This window comes from Musa acuminata, chromosome BXJ1-5 (genome assembly GCF_036884655.1).
Source record: "Musa acuminata AAA Group cultivar baxijiao chromosome BXJ1-5, Cavendish_Baxijiao_AAA, whole genome shotgun sequence".
NCBI classification, from domain to species: Eukaryota; Viridiplantae; Streptophyta; class Magnoliopsida; order Zingiberales; family Musaceae; genus Musa; species Musa acuminata.
Genome location: NC_088331.1, coordinates 48349329 through 48368583, shown reverse-complemented (window position 1 = coordinate 48368583; position 19255 = coordinate 48349329). Strand labels below are relative to the sequence as shown.

Below are 19255 nucleotides of genomic sequence, written 5' to 3'. Positions count from 1 at the left end.
CACGGCGTCTACGGAAGAGATGCACTCGTCTTGGCTTCCAGCGTAGACACAGAAACAAACACCGCCTGAGCCGGAAGCGATGGTGTAAAAGCAAATTGACGAGCGTCGCAACTCTTAGGAGGAGTAAGAGGAGGAGGACGGCTCATCCATCTGCCACTGATAGGATACGTACCTTTAAATGTAATTAGGAACAACTTTTCATCAGGAAGCGATCTACCATCAAAATCCTGTCAATTTCCATGTCTAAAACCACAGCAAGGCTTGGTGGGCTCAAGTCAAGCTCACAAGTTGAAAATGATGCCGTTCGCAAATACTGTGACTTGACAGGAACTCATTCGCCCTCCCTCCTCGGGGGAGAGTAGTTCAGTCAACAATACACAGGGGATACACAGACTCAGCGATTGGCCCTGCCTGCCACAAAATTTTGGTGTAGATTCATTGACAACACAACGCTTACCTACAAATGGTAATCCTACCCCCATTACTTTACCTAGGAGTGGATAAGCAAACAAAATATACATCTTGTATCCTCTATTGCATCAAGTCACAACATACAAAAAAACAAAAACAAAAAAAAAAACCCAAAAACAACAAATTACTAATCAATATAGGCATATCAAAACCCTTCAAGCCTCTGCATAGCAGGCGAACAGCTTCTGATACTGCTTATCCTATTATCCTCTACTGCACGTGTAGTAGTGCACTTAAGAGGCGGATAAGGTATGGGTATTGATGTCCTTGGAGAAAGCAACAATTGGCTTTTAGACGGAGGTGAAATTGAGAAACTGGGAGGAGTTTGTGGTGGAATGATGCCAGTCAGACTTGGAGACTTGCACATCCGTTTCCCTGCAATGACAGATGGTTCTTGGAGGGGGTAACGGCTAGGGCATTTCATGTCAGGAACATCCTTGAGTGCTTCGACGATGAACCTCATGGTAGGCCTCTTCGAAGGATCCTTTCGGAGACATTTTAGTGCAACGTCTGCTACAGTTCGGGCAGACTTTGGAGGGAAACGCCCTTTCATACGGGGATCCATGATAAGAGATAGTCGACAATCATCAGCAAGAAAAGGTCTACTCCATTTCACAATGTTTCGCTCTTCTTTGGGACAGCGGTTGTCAAGATTTTTCCTACCAGTCAGCAGTTCAAGAAGGACTATTCCAAAACTCCAGACATTACTCTTCGGAGTGAACAACCCCTGCTCCAAGGTCTCCGCTGATAGGTTTGCAGTAGCCTGAAACAAATCATAGAGTATATTATCTTGTCAGTGGTTTTTGTAATTGTTCATTACTACTTCACACTTAGTCCAGTCTGCTGTGTTCATTTTTTACAGGTCTAGTTCACAGATGTCCAAACAATCAAAAACTGCATTTGCTTTTTGTTGAGGTTAAGGTATAAATGCAGTTCCAGAATCATATGGAAGATCAACATCTAAATGATACATTCAGAAAAAGGATGGTAGAACAAGAAACTTCATATTCATGATGCATGTATTATCCACCAGGATAAAAGTATAGCATGAAGCTACATGACGAGATAGTTGGGTTGTGATTTGAATCGCATGAGAGCTGCATGCAACAGTGTAGAATACTGGGTGCAATGCGCTGCATGAGATAACTACACGGCCTCAATCACTCCAAGAACTAAATTAACAGTGTAGAAAATTGGGTTGTGATTTGTATTGCATGAGATAGCTGCAAACCATGATTATATATTTCCTTAAAATTTCAAGGGAGTTCTGCGGCCGATGCTGACAGTGTTAAACATAAGAAGATTTTAAGGTAGATTGAAACATAGTCCTGAGCACACATAACCTGTTGTGTGGTGCAATGTGCTGGGGTGAACAGGCTCTGAGTCCAGCATGTCCCAGAGATGTGCTAAAATCTGACCACGGTCACATGCAAGTACCGTTCTGGGGCAAGTAAATTTGCACGCATTAATCTGGCTATGCAAACAACTTTTTTGTTTTTTTCTCTTTAGCAAGATTTAGCAAATTGGATGTAGTTCTTATGCTTGTTATATCATGTAAATCACTCACAATAGAAGAATCAGAGACATCTGCATCTGGATTGTAGCTTGCACATCCATATCCTGATAGCTTTGCACTGAAGTCCTTGTCAACTTGTATATTTGAAGTTGAAAACTCATAATACATGGCCTGCAAAATCAAAAGGCCATAAAATAAGCACAACCATTTCCACAGAAGGAATTTCTGGAAAATAAATCATTAATTTTAATGATACAAAATATCATTTGTTTCCTAGAAGTTTAGTTGAGTGAACAATTACCGCAAACACTAAAGGTTGCATTTGGCGTTCTTTATGGGATTTTGTATCTAACAAACAAAATAAAATACAAAAAGAATTTATTTTGTTTGTGTGCTTTTGCTTTTAGAAACTGTGTTTGGTGGTAGTCATCACTAGTGTGATTCTTCCAATACTGTACTTTGCTTATTATGGTCCGATGGTAGGAAATGAACTGTGTTTATAAAAGTTCTGGAACCAGTAATTACCTACTTCTAAACTTTTAGAAAATTTTATAAGCACTTTTGACAAAACAAGATCACCAGAAGTTTCATTTGAAGTACTCAAAAAATTTTCACCCTTGGAATAGAAAAAGTCAATAAAAAAAATGCGGACCAATGTACATAATATATGACGCCAAAAAGAGACTGAAACAGCAAGGGGCCCAACATCATATTTAAGCTCAAATAATCCCCCTCACATGCAAGAAAAGTACTAATGTGGACCCAACCAGATATGCACTGTTATTAGAAGTGATAAATGTGCTTTGCACAAAAGCACAGATATGCACTGCTATTAGAGGTGATAAATGGATGCCAGGCAGATAAAAAAGTCTCAGGATGCCTTATCTATACACACCTGAATCACATATGTACAAATATACAATCATGTATATATCTATTCACTTAACATGTACATTTATTATGGCCTGGATTCAGATAATAATTATGTATATGACATTTGTATTACCTTCTAAAGATTTCACGTATACAATTATAATAATGACATATATTGCCTTTGCACACAAAAATATATCTTCTAAGTACTTTTCTTAAATCAATGTTAATACCAGAGTTATAGAACACCGGAAGCAAATCTTGATTATGTTTATGTATTAACTAAAAGAAAATATTATTATTATGAAACCTTTTTGTGAGATTTACTTCAGTCACTACCTTGGCACCTCTGTAGGATTTAAAATAGGTCTGTCACCCGGAGTTGTCTACACTATCTGACAACTGGTGAAAATACAAATCAGAAACTAGGTGAACGATTATTCAAATAAGAGGCAAACAAAAGGATTCTTCCAAAAAGTAATCATTAAGTCCTGCTATGGTCCCACATTTAAAAATTTAATTAGGTGATCGATCATCCAGACACAATTAGGTTGATGAGAGAAAACCAACATTATATTTGAGCTCTAAGTATCTGACATTGGTCATGTTGTTAAAAGCTCATACTAGGTGTTAGACAGTCTTACTTTAAGTAATATTCTTAGTTTTAAGCTTTACTTCTCAGAGAGGCTGGATTATAAGAATTCCTAAACTACTGGAAATCCACTTTAGAAAGATGCAAATGTCTATTTAGAGACTAGAGGGTACTTTAGAGGGTTCCAGGTTTTATGATTTTTGGCAAGTCTTCTTACTCCAATGACATTGTAATACTATTTTAAGGCTATGACTCCCTTGGTGTTATTATAGTTTACAAAGATGCAGTAAAAGAAGTTTTCTGCAGTTCATATGGTATCGGCTATCTATCATCATATTTTAAGGCCATCAGAGCTTGATGCTTTTATCCTCAGCTTCTGCATATATCACTTCCCATTCCCTTCATTGAATTAATAAGTGATGCATTCACCATCAATATACTACATAACAATGTCTTTTTCCAACTAAAAACAACACATTCGAGCAGCCTTCGCCACCAAAATTTATCACTTCTAATCATCTTACCTTATAAAAAATCAGCCTCAAATATCACCATTCCATTTTCCACAACCAAAGTTTACAATTTTATAGTGCTTTATAGTTAATATGGAGACCCAAAATTAAAATTCCAGCAAACACTATCTCTTGTTAGAATGTTGGACCCTACTTTCTGCTACATCCTCAAATGTAGAAAACATAATCAGCAGAGAATGTAATTTTAAAAGATTATATTTGAGAGATAACTAACCAAATTCAAGGTCAACAACTATGGGAATTTGGTGTTGTTTACAAGGTTGTCAGAGACACATCTGAAGACTATTTCTCTTTGGAGCAATATTGTCCCTAATGCTAGTCATTTTAACAAAGTAATCCAAAATCAAACCAGAAGTTAGAACTCCCACAAAAAAACAATGTCTGATGCGGAATGGTTGGAGGTATATTAAATTGTGTGATGAACTAACCTGAAAAGGCCCTTCTTCATGCAAAAATGCAAGGCCTTTTGCAGCACATAGGGCAACCTTCATTCGTGTAGGCCAATCCATGGATCGACCATCTAATCCCCCATGAAGAAGTCGATCTATACTTCCATGATAGAGCCTCTCATAAATTAACATCCGCTCATCAGACCCCTCTTGAGCATGGAAACCAAGCAGCTTGCAGAGACAGGGATGCTGTAGGGATGCTAGTACATTCACCTCATTCAAAAACTCCTTCAAACCCTAAAAAATATAAACATAAACATTTTAAGTTTATATCACAAGGAGAATCTTAGTGTTCATAGTTCAGAAAATAAAAAAATTAATAAAGAGAAGACAGCTTCTGGCATGGACCATTGCAACAATTTAAGCGGTGAAGAGGTGGAATCCCACAAAGTGGATGCCAATACTAATTAACCATAGAATGCTAATGCAAATGTACTTTTCGTTTAGCAAAAAGCACATGGATACATGTGTGCAAAAATATATAGCACAATCGTTGAAGCATTTGAAATTTTGCCATCAATATCAAGATTCGTAATTTTGTACCATACCAACGTTTCGAGCTTTGCTTGATATGGTATGGTACTGACATACCGAGCGGTACGCCAGGATGTACCGCTCGGTGTGTGTGTGTGTGTGTGTATATATATATATATATATATAAAAGGGAGGCGTATGCTACCTCGGCGGCATCGCCTCCTTTTCTTCTCCTCGTCACGTCAGATGAGGACAAGACACGGTCTTCTCCTTATCTGCGACGTTCGGTAATGACGTAGAAGGCCGTAAACGTCTCCGACCTTCGACGAAGGCCGCAAGCATCTCCGGCCTTCGGTGAAGAAGAACCGAGATATCCCACTGCTTATCCTAATTCCTCACCAGATATTGTTTCTTCTTGAGTCAACACAAGAACTTTCATTGCTTAACACAAGCACCCGACCCAAACTCGTATTTCATCTAGAACTACACTTTCAACTGACCCGAGTCGTCGCCTCTCCATTACCTCTTGGATCAGGATCGTAGAGGGAGGGCGACGTCGGATTGGGAAGCATCGAGGTTCTCCCGATTCTCCCTCTTCTTCGAGCGCCTTCTCCCTCTTCTCCCTCGACGTTTCTTCTTCCCTCACCGTAGCCAGGCCGTAGCCAAGTTGATATCGCCCGGTAGCGAACGATCAGCGTACCGATCTGTTGGCAGACTGGTACGGATGGTATCATTCGAAATTAAAATCCTTGATCAATATGTAGACAACGTATTCTCACACAAATGTGCAAACCTATGATAGCAAAATGACAAGTTGCAAAAACATAAATTCCATGTGATGACATGAAATGAGTTGAAAATTTCAGCAACAAGGATTCAAGCAGCAGAAGATAGCATACATACAAATCTTAAGTTAAGAAAAAATTAGGAAGAGTGCTTAATGCGTATTGTCGGCAACAGAAAGTCCGAAACTCTGTAATCATTACTTCGTATTACCGGCAAGGTTGAACTTCAGAAATAAAACAAAGATCACATTATTAAAAGGTCAAGCTAATTATAGCAAAATTTTCTCCACACTTGCTATTATTTCGCTCCTACATGAATTTCAGTATCAGCTATCATAAATCCATAAAAGCCTACATGTGTGACTACATGCATGAGGATGCTTGTTCATATCACCTGACAGGAAGGAAGTAAACGAGTAACTGTAGCTTCGCTTCTCTTTAAACTCATGCTATCATCTCCAAAGGTAGCCTTATAGATTGTAGTTGAAAGGCCTTCTGACATGCATCGACCCACAGAAAAATTTTGACAAGCAGCCGAAATCTCTTCATAAGAGAAGTTCCGGAGGCCTCCTCCCCCTAATGGAGGCAATGGTAGAGGTCCAGATGATACGATAGGATCACTAGTATTGTTCAAGTTAAAACTTTCCAAGTTCCTCAAAGAGAAAGTATGTGGCGAGGGAAGGGGCAGCGGCAAAGGATTTGAAAAGCGTTGGTCCTTCACTGAGATACCTCTGCCTTTGCACTCTTCTTGGTCATCATATTCTAGTGAAGCAAGAGCATACTGGTCTGCCAAAACGAGGGTAGAAGGAGCAGACAGTGCCCGAACTCTGCTGTTGAGTATCCGATGGCCAGATTGTGCAGGTTTTGTTCTGTTTCTGAAACTTGGAGGGGCAGACTGGAGGGATGGTCCAGATTGTGTTGGTTCCGGAAGTGCACATGTAACAGTCTCTGCAGCGATCATGCGTTTCTTGTTTCCAAAACACCCAATTTTCTTTTTCTTGCATTTCAAGACTGTGAAACAGCCCATCTCAAGAATACTGTTGGACTAAACTGCAAGCAGGCAGACAATCCAAGTGGTGTTATTTGGCAGAAAAGTAAAAGTATAATTTGCAAAACCAGAAATATAATCGTTCACAACACTGAACATATCATCTCCTTTGTGCAGTGAAAACAGAGACAGGGCTGTCCTTCAAAGGTAAACCTGCAGTTGGTTGTGGTTATTGGTGTTAAAATTGAGAGTTGCTGTTGAGGCAACACTCATTTCACGACTCAATACATCAATCTAGGAGTGTGTCACAAAGCCGGAAGAGAAAACAGAAACAACTCCCTCATTTCTTGTTTTTATGTAATTTAATGGGCACTTTTATTCTATTGGAGGATCGAATAAAAAGAATTGTAAAGCTAAACCAACAATAACTTGGATTACACTACAAATTTGTGTTGTCAAGATAAAAAGTCCTCGGGCCACATATCAAGCCCAGCCGATTCGATTGTTTCAAAGCTCCACTAAACCAGCTCGTCAGTTCATTAAAGAAGTTATTGAAAAATTAGAACGAGCTGCCGTGAATTGACCATGGTAGACTACCACCAGCCAGAGATGGCAATCCCAAAGATAGTCCGCCTACGAACATGTTCCACAGATCTGCTAGGATCAATAAAAGATAACCATAGGAGTAGTGTATGTCATGCGATTTCTCTATCTCCTCACTTTTCATACCTATTTTCATTTGTCTTAACAATACCACCGTGTTACAAACAACATATTACCAACAACAAGAAAAATTATGATTCCGTCGGACCGGACCTAAATATCAAGAAAATTTTATGATACGACTTCTTTTAATGAGTTTCACCGTTTCCATGAAAAGCAAGTTACTGTAACTCCAGAATAAGCTTCTCCTAGTTCCGGGAGAAACAAATCGTAGAGAAACAATCCCAACCGAGAAGTCCCAAGGAAAAACCCGGAGGGAAGCCTTAAAACAAACCCTAAGAATTTGGTACGATTGTGTCGTTATTATGCGAAGCCACAAAAACACACATACACAAAAGTTTATCAGCTTAATTCGACAAAACCTGTCGTGACACCAAGAGAACAGCCAGAACCTCGAGACCAAAAGGAACTTCCTCGGGGTCAAGAGAATAATCTGGAGGAAACAACCAAGTAAGGTGTAAGTGGTACCCTAATATCAGGCGAATAGAAGATCCAGCGAATAATACCAGGCGTGCTAGCAGAAAGATGGTAAAAGTTGCCACCTTGGGGCGAAAACCAACTTCACCTCCCACGCTGCGGTCGATCTAGATAGACAATGCCTTTACTTTTAGGAACATTGGAAGAGAGGTTTATATAGGAAGGAAGCGAGAGAGGAGAAAGGGATAAAAAAACAAAAAGGAGGAAGAAGAAGAAGAAGAAGAAAGGAAGCGCGGGGGAAAACAGGAGAAGACAAAATATAAGAGATGATGATGATGATGATGATGGTAATGATAATAATGGTAATAGAAAGGAAATGGGATAGAAATGGAATCGAGCAGAGGAGAATGGAATAATGATAGAGGGGGAAAATGGATGGGAACGAAAGAGGAGCGAGAGGAAGGGAGCGGCAGTGGTCAAACCGCAACCAAGACTGGCCTTCCATATTCCATATTCTTCGCATCATCGAATTCCACTACTGTCCTGGTCGACAGATGAGAATATCCAAAAGTGCCACAGGATGTCCTCCGTTTACTTCCATGGCCGTCGGATCGTCCACCTTCCAGATTTCAACGGCCTACAATTTTCATGGTATCATTATTCAACAGCCACGTCCGAAGGCCAGCACTAACTCTTACGGTCCATAGACCATAGACGTGTTTCGGGTCAACGCTCGCTTACCGCCTCAATCATGTTGATGGATTTTTTTTGTGTTTTTTCCTGCCAGTTTATAACATACCCTAATTATTTTTTTCATTTTTTTTAATTAAAAATATTTTATTTTAAAAAAGAAGGACGTATTTTATTTTATTTTTATTTATTTTATTTTATTTATAAAAAAAAATTAATGGTAAAAATCTAGCAACATCAGAAACGATGATGTGATTCATAACGTGGACGTACAAAATTTCTAACCAGGAATTTTGAAGAGACTTTTCAATGTACAATATGTATGTCGTGAATGTCTTTGTGAAAGGAACTTTGAAGTGCAGTTCTTTTTCAAATAGTTGAGTGCTGGGAAGGAAAGGAAAGGAACTCCTATTTGGTTCGGTGAAGTGCAGTGGATCAATATCAGGTTTGGGTAATTTTCAAGAAAGACCACACAACAAATGATTCCCAGTTTTGTCTTGCGGGTTGCGCCACCTGGTCAGCAAGCACGTCAGGAAGAATGTTTCGAGTGCCGATAGTATCGCAGTTGAAGTCGTTTTAACTTGTTTTAAAGAACAGGTCATCATATGTGTTCACACAAGATTAATTCCTTCGAACAAGGAAGCAATGGAGTTTTGTTGTTCTTGTTGCTGCGGCTGCCGCTGCCGGTGTACACGTTCGGTGATCGGAGAAGGAATAGTATATGGCCTGGCCTACTCGAGGGCCTTTGCCGCATTGTCGAGATAGGTGAGACTTGGGAAGTCATGGTGTGGTAATCGCTACAAAGTCTCGGGAGCAAGGTGACGCTTGTGGTTTAAGAAGAAGCACGGAATCCAAACGCTTGCGACGGCAAAGGATCCATCGGGCCTTTTGCGACGGTTGTTTCCTCCAAAGTACATCCTCGTTTGCGCTTCGGAGGCCGGAACGCATACATGCATCCACCTTGTTTTCCAACGCCTGCAGGTTTGCCGAGTGTTCCGGAAAATGTTTTCTTTGCTGCCTTCCTTGGAGATTAATTTGATCGAGTCATTGGGACTGGTATGATCTTATTAAGATTGTCAAATGCCCCGAGGACTTGGACCGGCCGGACTAGGAAAAGTCTATATTATATTATATTTCGTTGTTCAAAGTCAGTCGAGTGACCAGACTTGATTTCAATGAGTCGGTCAGTTTTACCACACGATTGTGGTCATGAAAAATATAGTTGGTAAATGAGATCATCAGGCACGGTTTGAGCAGTCAGGCTTCACTAAGAGGTGCATACGTCAAGCTTCAAGCCACAAGAAACAGTCAACAACTTTGAAAGTGGTGGCAAAGAATGGTGTGGTAGGAGGCTGATGCTGCTTCAAAAGCTTTGTGAACATGCTAAGCCTGGCTTACCAGACTGCACCCACTAGTCTTCGGCTTGTCATGTCCTCCTCTGATGAACCCAACGATGGAGGACAGATTGGGTCCTCCTCAGACTATCTTTTCGGTGCTCAAGTCAAAGATTAATGTCTAGACCGATGGGGAAGAAATTTCACGAGTGTGGACTAAGCGCTGGGTGTGTAAGTTGGAAGGAACTCCCCCACCCATGGCATCGACATCACAAGACTGGGGATAGATAGCACAACGCTGGTGCTTTTCGATGATGGAATTGATATGCCTCGCCATGGACCTAGCAAAAAAGAAAACAAAAAGGTCCCCTCCGACGTGTCAACCATCTACAGGCTTTCTCTCTTACTAGTTATTATCTCCTCCTCCCTCGATCCGGTATCTAGCAACTAGCCTTTCTCACTCTGTTTCTCATGTAATTCCTTCCAGATAGCTTGCTCTATTTATTAGTTTCTGTATGTTTGATTTTGGGTTTTTGCACTTGCATGTCAGTAGTAGTATCAGAGATGATGATGGTGGATCGAGTTCCATTCCCTCGTGAGATCACATTCATCGATCACACCATTAAGCCTCGTGAGCCAGAGTAAGTGGGCACTCCTTTCGAGCGACAGCGTAGGTTCCTTTTCACTTCGATGGCTCGAAGACAACAAAACATGTTTGGTTGTAGTCTTGTGCTCGGGTAAGAGTGACACAGTCCGTTGTAGATGAGTTTGAGTTGCCTCATTTTTCTATCCAAAGGTTCAAAGACTAGGATTCTTCGTTATATGACAGTGACTCTCTTGACTACTTCAACCAAGAAGAAGATATCATAAAGAGAAATGAAGAAGAAAACATGAAGTGTTTTGGAGGTCCGAGAGACTAGAGGACTAAAAGCAAAAGGCAAAGAGGGAGCTCTTAAGTTTTTGGAATGCAAGTGGTACATTATAGTTCTAGATGTCTCTTTGCTTGCTAACCTTTTTTTTTTTTTTTTTTCTTCTCTATCCTCAACTTTTTGGTCATCGACGTCTCGGGTTTTTCACTTGGTAACTAACAGATTCCCATTTTCTTTAAAGATTGTTCGACATGTTTGAATATTACTCTATGCATCCTCCTCAAGTAAAACATTGAAAATCACTTAATGTATCTTTTCCGATCTAGGCATCGAAGATAGCACAATGTATCATCCTCAAACTAAGCATCCAAGATCATGCATTCTTCTTAAGCTAACATTAAGGATTGGACATATGCATCATTATCGAACTAAGCATCAAAGATTTCTCGATGCACCCTCCTTGAGTTGAGCATCAAATATTATCTATGTGCTCTTCTTTGAGAAAACATCAAATAATAAAGAGTAATATTCATCTCTAATCATGACGATCTAGTCATTAGAAAGAGATAAAGCATTATAGCCGAATTCAAAAAAAATATTTTTAAAACTTTTTTTCTTCTATGTAACTACTTACGTGGAATTTAAAGATATAAAGTAATGATATGTCAGCTTAGCCTTCTTTTGATGTCATATTATCAGTTTGGGAGTCTCCCAACCTCATGTGGAGTGAGATGGGAGTGTTAGCTAGGTGAGAATCTCATATCGACTTGGTATTTGGATCAGATACGAAGTTTGTAAATATGTACGGCATTTCTCTATCTAGGTCGATCAATAATGGCTTGCGAATCCAAGGTTTATGCTTTCAGGCTGGGCATGGGAGAAGAAGAAGAAATATCACATTCTCGAACGTGATCCAATTTGAGGTGTTTTGAAGGGTCATTCACGGCCGTGGCTTGCTTCCTTGTGTTGAGAGTCGGCCATCGTGATCGTAGGTGTTTCGACGATCGATGTTGACGCTACATTTTATTTGGGTATGGACTTTTCACTCCCCCCATCGATTCTAGTCGTACAATTCATCCATTTAGTTGTACATGTGCGAGTCGTCGTTTGTCGGGACATAAATGCTGCATGCAATTTGAAGTCACACTTAAAGGAAAGGAAACCATATCGTGGAGAAGACACGAAGATATATCATCATCATCCCACAAAACGAGAGGAGGAGGGGAGAGGAGCGATTATTAAGACAAAAAGTAGTAGTCATATGGGAAAAAGATGCTAAAATTTGCAAAGAAGCTTCTTTATTTATGAGCGGGACTATGGAAACCATCGATGAAGAAGATTCATCTCTCTCTCTCTCTCTCTCTCTCTCTCTCGACATCCCTAGTTAGGGTGTTTCCGAAACCATTGATTAAGATTCATCTCTCTCTCTCTCTGCCCTCTCGACATCCCTAGTTCAGCCGTGTCCGAAGATCTCTCTCCCTCTACCTCTCCCTCTTTTTCTTCCTCTTCTTGGTCACCAAATTAAAGAGGAGAGGCAGCGGCAAAATGCCGTCAAAATCCTTGATCCCTCCCCCATTTCTCAATCCCACTCTCCCCCGCCGCAACGCCCCCGATGCGCCGTCGTCTATGTGCGCCGACGACCTGGATCCCCGCTCAGCCGCCCCGCAGTTCCGAGGACCTCACCATAGGCGGGCGCACTCCGAGCTGGCCTTCCGGATTCCCGAGGACCTCCACCTGGGCCCCGTCACCGAGGACGACTTCTTCCGGACCTTCATGGACGTGGAGAAGATCGGATCCGGGGTGGAGGACGCTGCAGCACCCGCTTTAGAAGCCTCCGGCCACTCGGTTCCTCGGGATCGGATGGCGGTGGATTGTTCGTCGGGGAACGAGGAGACTCGAGCGCAAGGCAATGCTGCCGGTGGAGACGCCCGGCCGATGCATCGGCACGGCAGCTCCGTCGATGTGTCGAGCTCTAGAGTCGAGGGAGTGTTCGGGGACGTGATGGAGGCCAAGAAAGCCATGCCGCCCGAGAAACTTGCAGAGTTGGCGGTGAGCGACCCAAGGAGGGCCAAGAGGTTTGCACTTTCCCCCAACTATTTCACTCTTGTTATGATTCTGTCCCATATGCTTCATGTTTACCACCAATGCTGCTTCGAAATTTTCAGTGGCTTGTTGATCACTTGTTTCCATCGACCATATCAAGATCGATCAAATGAAAAATCAAAATCAAAATGTGGCAAGTAGTTGAATTGTAACCCACATATGAGAATTGCAATTTCTTTAATCTGCCATTAGAAGAATTAGAAAGAATACAAGGCAATTAACGGATATCAAAGGCAGAAAAATCATTTTGTAAATCACAACTTCCTTGTCTGAAAGCATGATCAGCATAGCTTACAGTGCTAACTTTTATGTTGTTGGCATTATTGGGTTTAAAATACTACATCCTATCATGTCAAGCATTTATTTGTAGTGAGACATAATAGTTGACATATATTGACATTACGATGATGAGAAACTTGAGTGTGGCTTTACTTAAATAATAATTTTAAGTTTGTTAGGTTATTAATTCAAGATAAGCAACTCGATCCTGATTGTACCTGTTTGCTTCCACAACCCTCTAGTGTAATTATTACTTATGCTGAAAAATTGAAATAGATACTACTACATGCTTTGTGCATATTTGTTTTCTATTTATAAATTTATCAATGTATTACCCTTCAAGCTTATGTGTTGCTATTAAAAGCATATTTTGAGTTGTTGGACATGACAATTTGCAGAATTCTAGCAAATCGGCAGTCTGCAGCTCGCTCAAAACAACGCAAGGCAAATTATATTTTGGAACTTGAGAGAAAAGTACAGACTCTTCAAACGGAAGCTACAACTCTTTCAGCGCAGCTCATGCTGCTTCAGGTTGTTATACGTTTGTTCTTTGAAGAGTTGTTGTTTCTTGCTCTTTAAGGCAGTTAATATATTTAATGGGCTATTGTTGGCTGACTTTTAGCCTTGTAGTTGATTCATCTACTATGCTTCGGTTATCAAAACAACTAATCATCTTGGTTCTGATTGGACTAGACGTGTAAAGTTCATCATACTTCTGGCCCCTTTAATTTAATTTTGCTTACATCACAGTGTTGTCAGCTTATGTTTGAGGATTAAGCAAGTTGATATTTTGCATTTGGTAGATTGATTTGGTTTAGTCTCAGATACCCGGGCTGTGTTTAAGTCAGACTATGTGTAAGTTTGCATTCAGCAGATTCTAATGATCGTCTGGGGTGTTTTAATTTTGATTACTCACAGATCACTGATTTTATATCCTATAAAGGAGGCCCCAAATAAGAATGAAAAACAACTGGATCTGATTAGTTTTCAAGGGCTGATTAGATTATGGTTATTCAGGAATTAGAAAGAGTCATCAAGTCAGAACTATGTATTTGGCTACGATTGGATCTTATCATTATGTTCCCATGAGACTCATGTTTTATAGGATGGATGGTACGGTTGCAATAGTTGGAAGGAATCTTTAGTTGGCTAGGAAATAACCGACTTATTTTCTTTTATATTATAAAAGTTTCTCTAACTGGGAAGTTTGTTAGTTTAGTTATGGAGGAGAGGGTCCAACAGCTGTCATAATTGAAATTGTACATGATATTAATCAGGGAAAATACAGTCTCCTTTTGTGCATCTATCCTGTTCTCTCTATGGTAAGTGATTGTTTTTTCAACCTCTTCTCCGTTTGATTTGAACAACCAAATTATATGTTCTGATTCAGTTTTTAACTTATCTTTAGCAGGATTTGCCTTTTATGCCATAAAAGGGTCTACTCCCATGCATTCAAAATCAGGATAACTCTCATTTCCATTGAAACTACCTATTTTAATCGAATTTCTCTCCTTATACCTGTCAAGCTTCATGTATGCACTCTGTTTTCTTATCCATTTGCCTAATAAATTTTTCATTGCCTGAGTTGTCATAAGGACTAGAATATTCACTCTGCATATTTGGAAGAACATGTATGCCATGGAGCTGCACTTAACAAGTTTGAGAGTCTTTCTCCTGGGAAAATCTTTTCAGGATTTACTTTGTCGCTTCACTGAAAGTCAACATAATTTCTTATAAAATATGACTAACCTATCTTCACCATTTACTCTTCTTACCAGAAAGATATATCTGAGTTGGCCACTGAAAACGCAGGACTGAAGTTATGGTTACAATCTATGGAGCAACAAGCTCAATTGCATGATGGTGAGATTTTTCAACTTTCTTACAGTAAATTTTTTAGCAGAAGAGAACATGTACATGAATATGTATCTTTGAATTCAACCTTTTATGGACCAGTTAATTTCTGCCTTCCTGTTGTGGTATCTTGCAATTTCTGTCCTATGGTATTAAAAAATTCCTTCCAATATATTTATATAAATTTGCAAACATGTTAGCAAAATTGCATAAGCGAATGCAACACTTGTACAGGTACAAAGAGAGAGGCCCCCTTTTATGGCTACGATCCTGATGCAAGAACTGGATCGTAACCTCAATATGTTTTCTTAAAAAATGAACATATTCGAGGGTTAGATTATAGATATGGATGCAACTTTGATGAGAGTTAAGGAGACTGAGAAGATTAGGGAGAGAAGAGAATATTGAATATTCTGCTTGAATGAGATCCCAATTTCCAAGTTCTCTTTCTGTTTCTCTCCCTGTTCCCCTTTTTTATTCTTCTTCCTATTTATTCTGCCCTCCCTTTTATTTCTTTTCTTTCTTCTTTTCAAATATTTGATTCTTTGATAGTGATGTATATAAGTTCCTGAAAAAAAGTGTCTAACTGCTGCCTCCATGCCCATCCATGCATGTTCACTGTCAGGGTGAAGGTGGCATGGGACACAGGCAAAACATAAAATCCAGTAGGCATCATTGTCATCACACTGAGGTCTAAACAAACTGAGACTTAAATACTTGCCTGGAACGCATCTGTTTAGCTAACATTGTTCTAGGTTTGTGTGAATATGAGTTTCCCTTGTCACTGATTCTCTCCACTTAAATATCCAATTTACCTGTCCTTTTAAGTTTTCGCCTTCTGCACAACACATCACTGGGCAAAGTATAACTGTATATAAGGAATCTGTGCATCAAACACCATGATTGATTTTTTGTTTAAAGCCTGGTTTTAAAGCAATGGTTCTGTAACTGTTTACTTATGGAAGCAGCACTGATATTATTAAGTCTGGATTTTGTTTTTAGATGTTGGAGCATGGCAAGATGTTAATACACCACAACATTAAGGATTTTCTTTTTACTTAAACAGTTAAGTAATATGTGGGTTCTCTAGCATTTCTGTTTGCCATGTCTGTTTATATAGTCTGCTTAAAATGTTACAAAATGGAAGCAACATAAAATTTTCAAAGAGACTTGCAAAACAGTGCAGTTTCTCACTGACAACTGGTTCAGAAAAGCATGGAAACGTATAAAAGCTATAGACTGGAATGATCATGGATGTCGTGTTAATTTGGAGCTCATATTTCGTTGAACAAAGTGAACGAGACCAAGGAACATGGTAAAGAAGAGATGATATTATCACTGCAAATTTTTAGCATATATAGGCACCAAGAAAACCAACGAATATGGACCGGAAAAGTCATTAGTCTCATGTTACTTTAGAGCTTACATTTAAGTAAAGGTATAATGGAAAATTTTTAAGTCGAACATGAGCGAGGACACTTGATATAAAGTAGAATAGAAGCACTCTGTAGGTTGAATTCTTGGCAAACCAGGAAACTGGGACTTTTCTGGTGATAAGGCTAAAAAAAAATCACAGATGGATCTTCTTGATGAGGGTAATATATTTCAAAATGCTTGGATACTCTGATATATGTTGTGGGATTTTCTCCTTGTTGAGGTGACATGGAACCAATTTAGTCTATAATTTATTTAAAGAGATCTGATTAGTTTAAGGATATTTCGCATATGTAATAAGTTGTCATATGTCAACATCTACTCAACAAGGAGAAAAAGGAAGCAAATGCAGAAAAGATAGAAGAAATCTATTTGTTTTAATCAAATCTTGACTGAAGATTTATCTCTACAAAGATGAAAGTTTATCAATCAAGAATATTGTAAAGAGAGGAAGATTATTTTTCAAATCAAGTTAGAAATATTACCTTCGGAAAGAGGATATCATATATTTGATTTGATGTGATTGTAATTTTCATTATTTTTTCACTTTTCTTTTTATTCTTGTGCTTGAGCCTATAAAATGGGGATATAGCATTGTAATGGTGAAACAGAAATGAATCGATGAATTAAGTTCTTTTCCCACCTTGTGTATGAGTGGTGCGAGGCCACAAGTTACTTTTCTGGTGGAATGATCCCATCATCCACGTGTGAGACATGTGGAGGTGTGAGGTCTTCATCTTGGGAGTGTTCTCTTTGAGTTAGAGCGAGTATGGTAGTTATCCAAGTCTTTTTCTATTATCTTTTATTTACCTTTTTTTTGTTTTATCTCTCTATTATCAAAAAGAAATTCACTGCTGCTCGTCCTACATCATGAGGTATGGTGACATGGGCAATTTTTCCTAGCCGCTGCAGAGAGAAATGGTTAAGAGTTGATAAATATTATTAGGTCATCGGTGGAAGAAGTAGGAACGGAGAAGCATCATTCCTGCCAAAGCTACTGATGGCTTAGGATGTAGGATTCCTCTATCGTTTGTGAGTTCCAAGTGTACAGGATATTTTGAACACAATATAAGACCATTCTGTTGTTGCTTAGCACTAAGTTTACAGGCCTGACAAAGGTGTAGGGCAATTTTTCATGTCAAGCCAGACCGAACCAATATGTACACTGATGAAGAACTTATTAGGTCAAATTTTGTTTCATATTTTTGGAAATGATTCTGTGAGTTTCACACATCCATTAAGTGTATGGAAATTTCTGATTACAATATAAGACCAACCACTGTTGCACAGTTCTAAGTTTTCAGGCCTTACAGATGTGTCGCACAATTTTTCATGTCAGGCCAAGCCAAATAAGGACGATCACTGCTGAAGAACTTATTAGGTCAATTTTCATTTCGTATTCTTGGAATTGATTATGTGGGTTTTATGCAGTAGGCACTAGGTTGAAGCTTCAAGAATGTTGCCTTCTAAAACATGGACTAAATTCTTCAGTTTGGGGATTGTCAGAATGAAGAATACTGAATATTTTTGTTAACCACATGGTCTACAAGATTAATACGGGGCCTTGTTTCCCCGAAACCCGGTATGTCACTGCAGTGCAGTTTGTTTCCCCATCTATTCCATCAGTGTTTGAATTTTCCAAGTAACCGATAAATGTGATTTATCTGGTTTCTTTTTTCTCTTTTAACTTTTTTAATGTTATTTTTCTTAAAATATCCAAACAAATAATATACCAGAGACAAAAAAAAACTTATTCCTGATATATCTAATTACACAAATAAATCTGTGTTTTGCAACTAAAAATTCAACAATTTTTTACTTGCAACTGAAATTTTGTTTGAGATAGGTGTAGCCTGATCATAAAGCAGTTTAACCTTCGGTTGAGTGGGAAAACGTAATATTAGTGTTGTGTTATTTCATGCAACAAAATATTCTTTGTAGGTGTGTATCGAGGCATGGAAGGTAATTTTAACATTTTATTTTGTCATGCATATGATAGAATAGAGGGCTTAGATTTGATTTGTAGAAATATTATCATTTGTTGATTCTCCTGGTGGAGCATTTCTTTGATTATCTTCTAGGTGTTTCCAATGAACAAAATTAGTGATATCAAATTCCAGTTAATGCTGTTTCCATTTGCACCCTAGAAAACTGATTTTCATGTCAAAATTACAGTCATGATGCTCTTCCTTTGTTAGATACACTGCTAGGACAATTGGATAAATAGTATATTTCTTTATCATGGAAATATCCTTTCTAAATCCAACCACATTGTGGCTGCAGGTGTCAGTGATGCTTTGAAGCAGGAAGTTGAAAGGCTTCATATTGTAACAGGAGGAAAAGTGAATAAAAGCGAGCCTTATAATCTGGGACTTTTAAATCTTCCCTATTCATCATTTATGATGCTATCTGAGGAGCAACCAAAAATTCATCCACAGGGCCTTGAATGTCATGCTCAGTTTTGTCAATCTCAACTCTATCACAATGATGTGCCTTCAGATATGATGCAGCAGGGTCAGCTCAAGGTTCTGCCAGGTCTAAACATCAGAAAGGGCTCGATCAAATGTTCTCAATCTAGAGAACTCTATCCCTGCAAGTGAGAGCAGCCACAATTCCTAACAGAACTACAAGCCACAGGTTTAGTTTGAAAGTTTGTCCATAGCCTGACTTCCGCACGCATCTTAAAGGATGCTGTTCTATTAGTTATTTCATTCGTTTTCTTATCCTATTTTTTACTAGGAGATCAGTGATTCTGATTTCTGTGGTGTGTCTTTATAGTTTGTAGATATTGTCATCTTCTTGTTGATTTGTTTTGGGATCGGTTACCATCTGGTTAACTGTATGATTATTGCGATTGTTTTTGTACCTTTA

General features: G+C 39.1%; 2 protein-coding genes across 8 annotated transcripts; one reads left to right on the top strand and one right to left on the bottom strand.

The window, feature by feature from the left end:
- Nucleotides 1-394: 394 nt before the first annotated feature.
- Nucleotides 395-8300, bottom strand: LOC103986060 (probable serine/threonine-protein kinase PBL1). 7 transcript variants are annotated; one of them, XM_009403935.3, is made up of 6 exons: nucleotides 7911-8300; nucleotides 7736-7837; nucleotides 6088-6743; nucleotides 4414-4671; nucleotides 2039-2158; nucleotides 395-1234 (listed from the first exon to the last, which is right to left on the bottom strand). In XM_009403935.3, exons 3-6 carry the CDS (start codon nucleotides 6718-6720, stop codon nucleotides 617-619), a joined length of 1629 nt encoding a protein of 542 aa, XP_009402210.2. In that variant the 5' UTR covers nucleotides 6721-6743; nucleotides 7736-7837; nucleotides 7911-8300; the 3' UTR covers nucleotides 395-616. The 7 variants fall into 7 exon arrangements, with proteins under 7 accessions (XP_009402210.2, XP_018681416.2, XP_065041182.1 ...); XM_018825871.2 differs by having other exon boundaries at nucleotides 7767-7837; XM_065185110.1 differs by having other exon boundaries at nucleotides 7767-7837; nucleotides 7947-8300.
- A 3617-nt stretch (nucleotides 8301-11917) lies between these two features.
- Nucleotides 11918-19255, top strand: LOC135674864 (transcription factor RF2b-like). The gene is made up of 4 exons (XM_065185108.1): nucleotides 11918-12789; nucleotides 13495-13627; nucleotides 14875-14959; nucleotides 18668-19255. Exons 1-4 carry the CDS (start codon nucleotides 12260-12262, stop codon nucleotides 18982-18984), a joined length of 1065 nt encoding a protein of 354 aa, XP_065041180.1. The 5' UTR covers nucleotides 11918-12259; the 3' UTR covers nucleotides 18985-19255.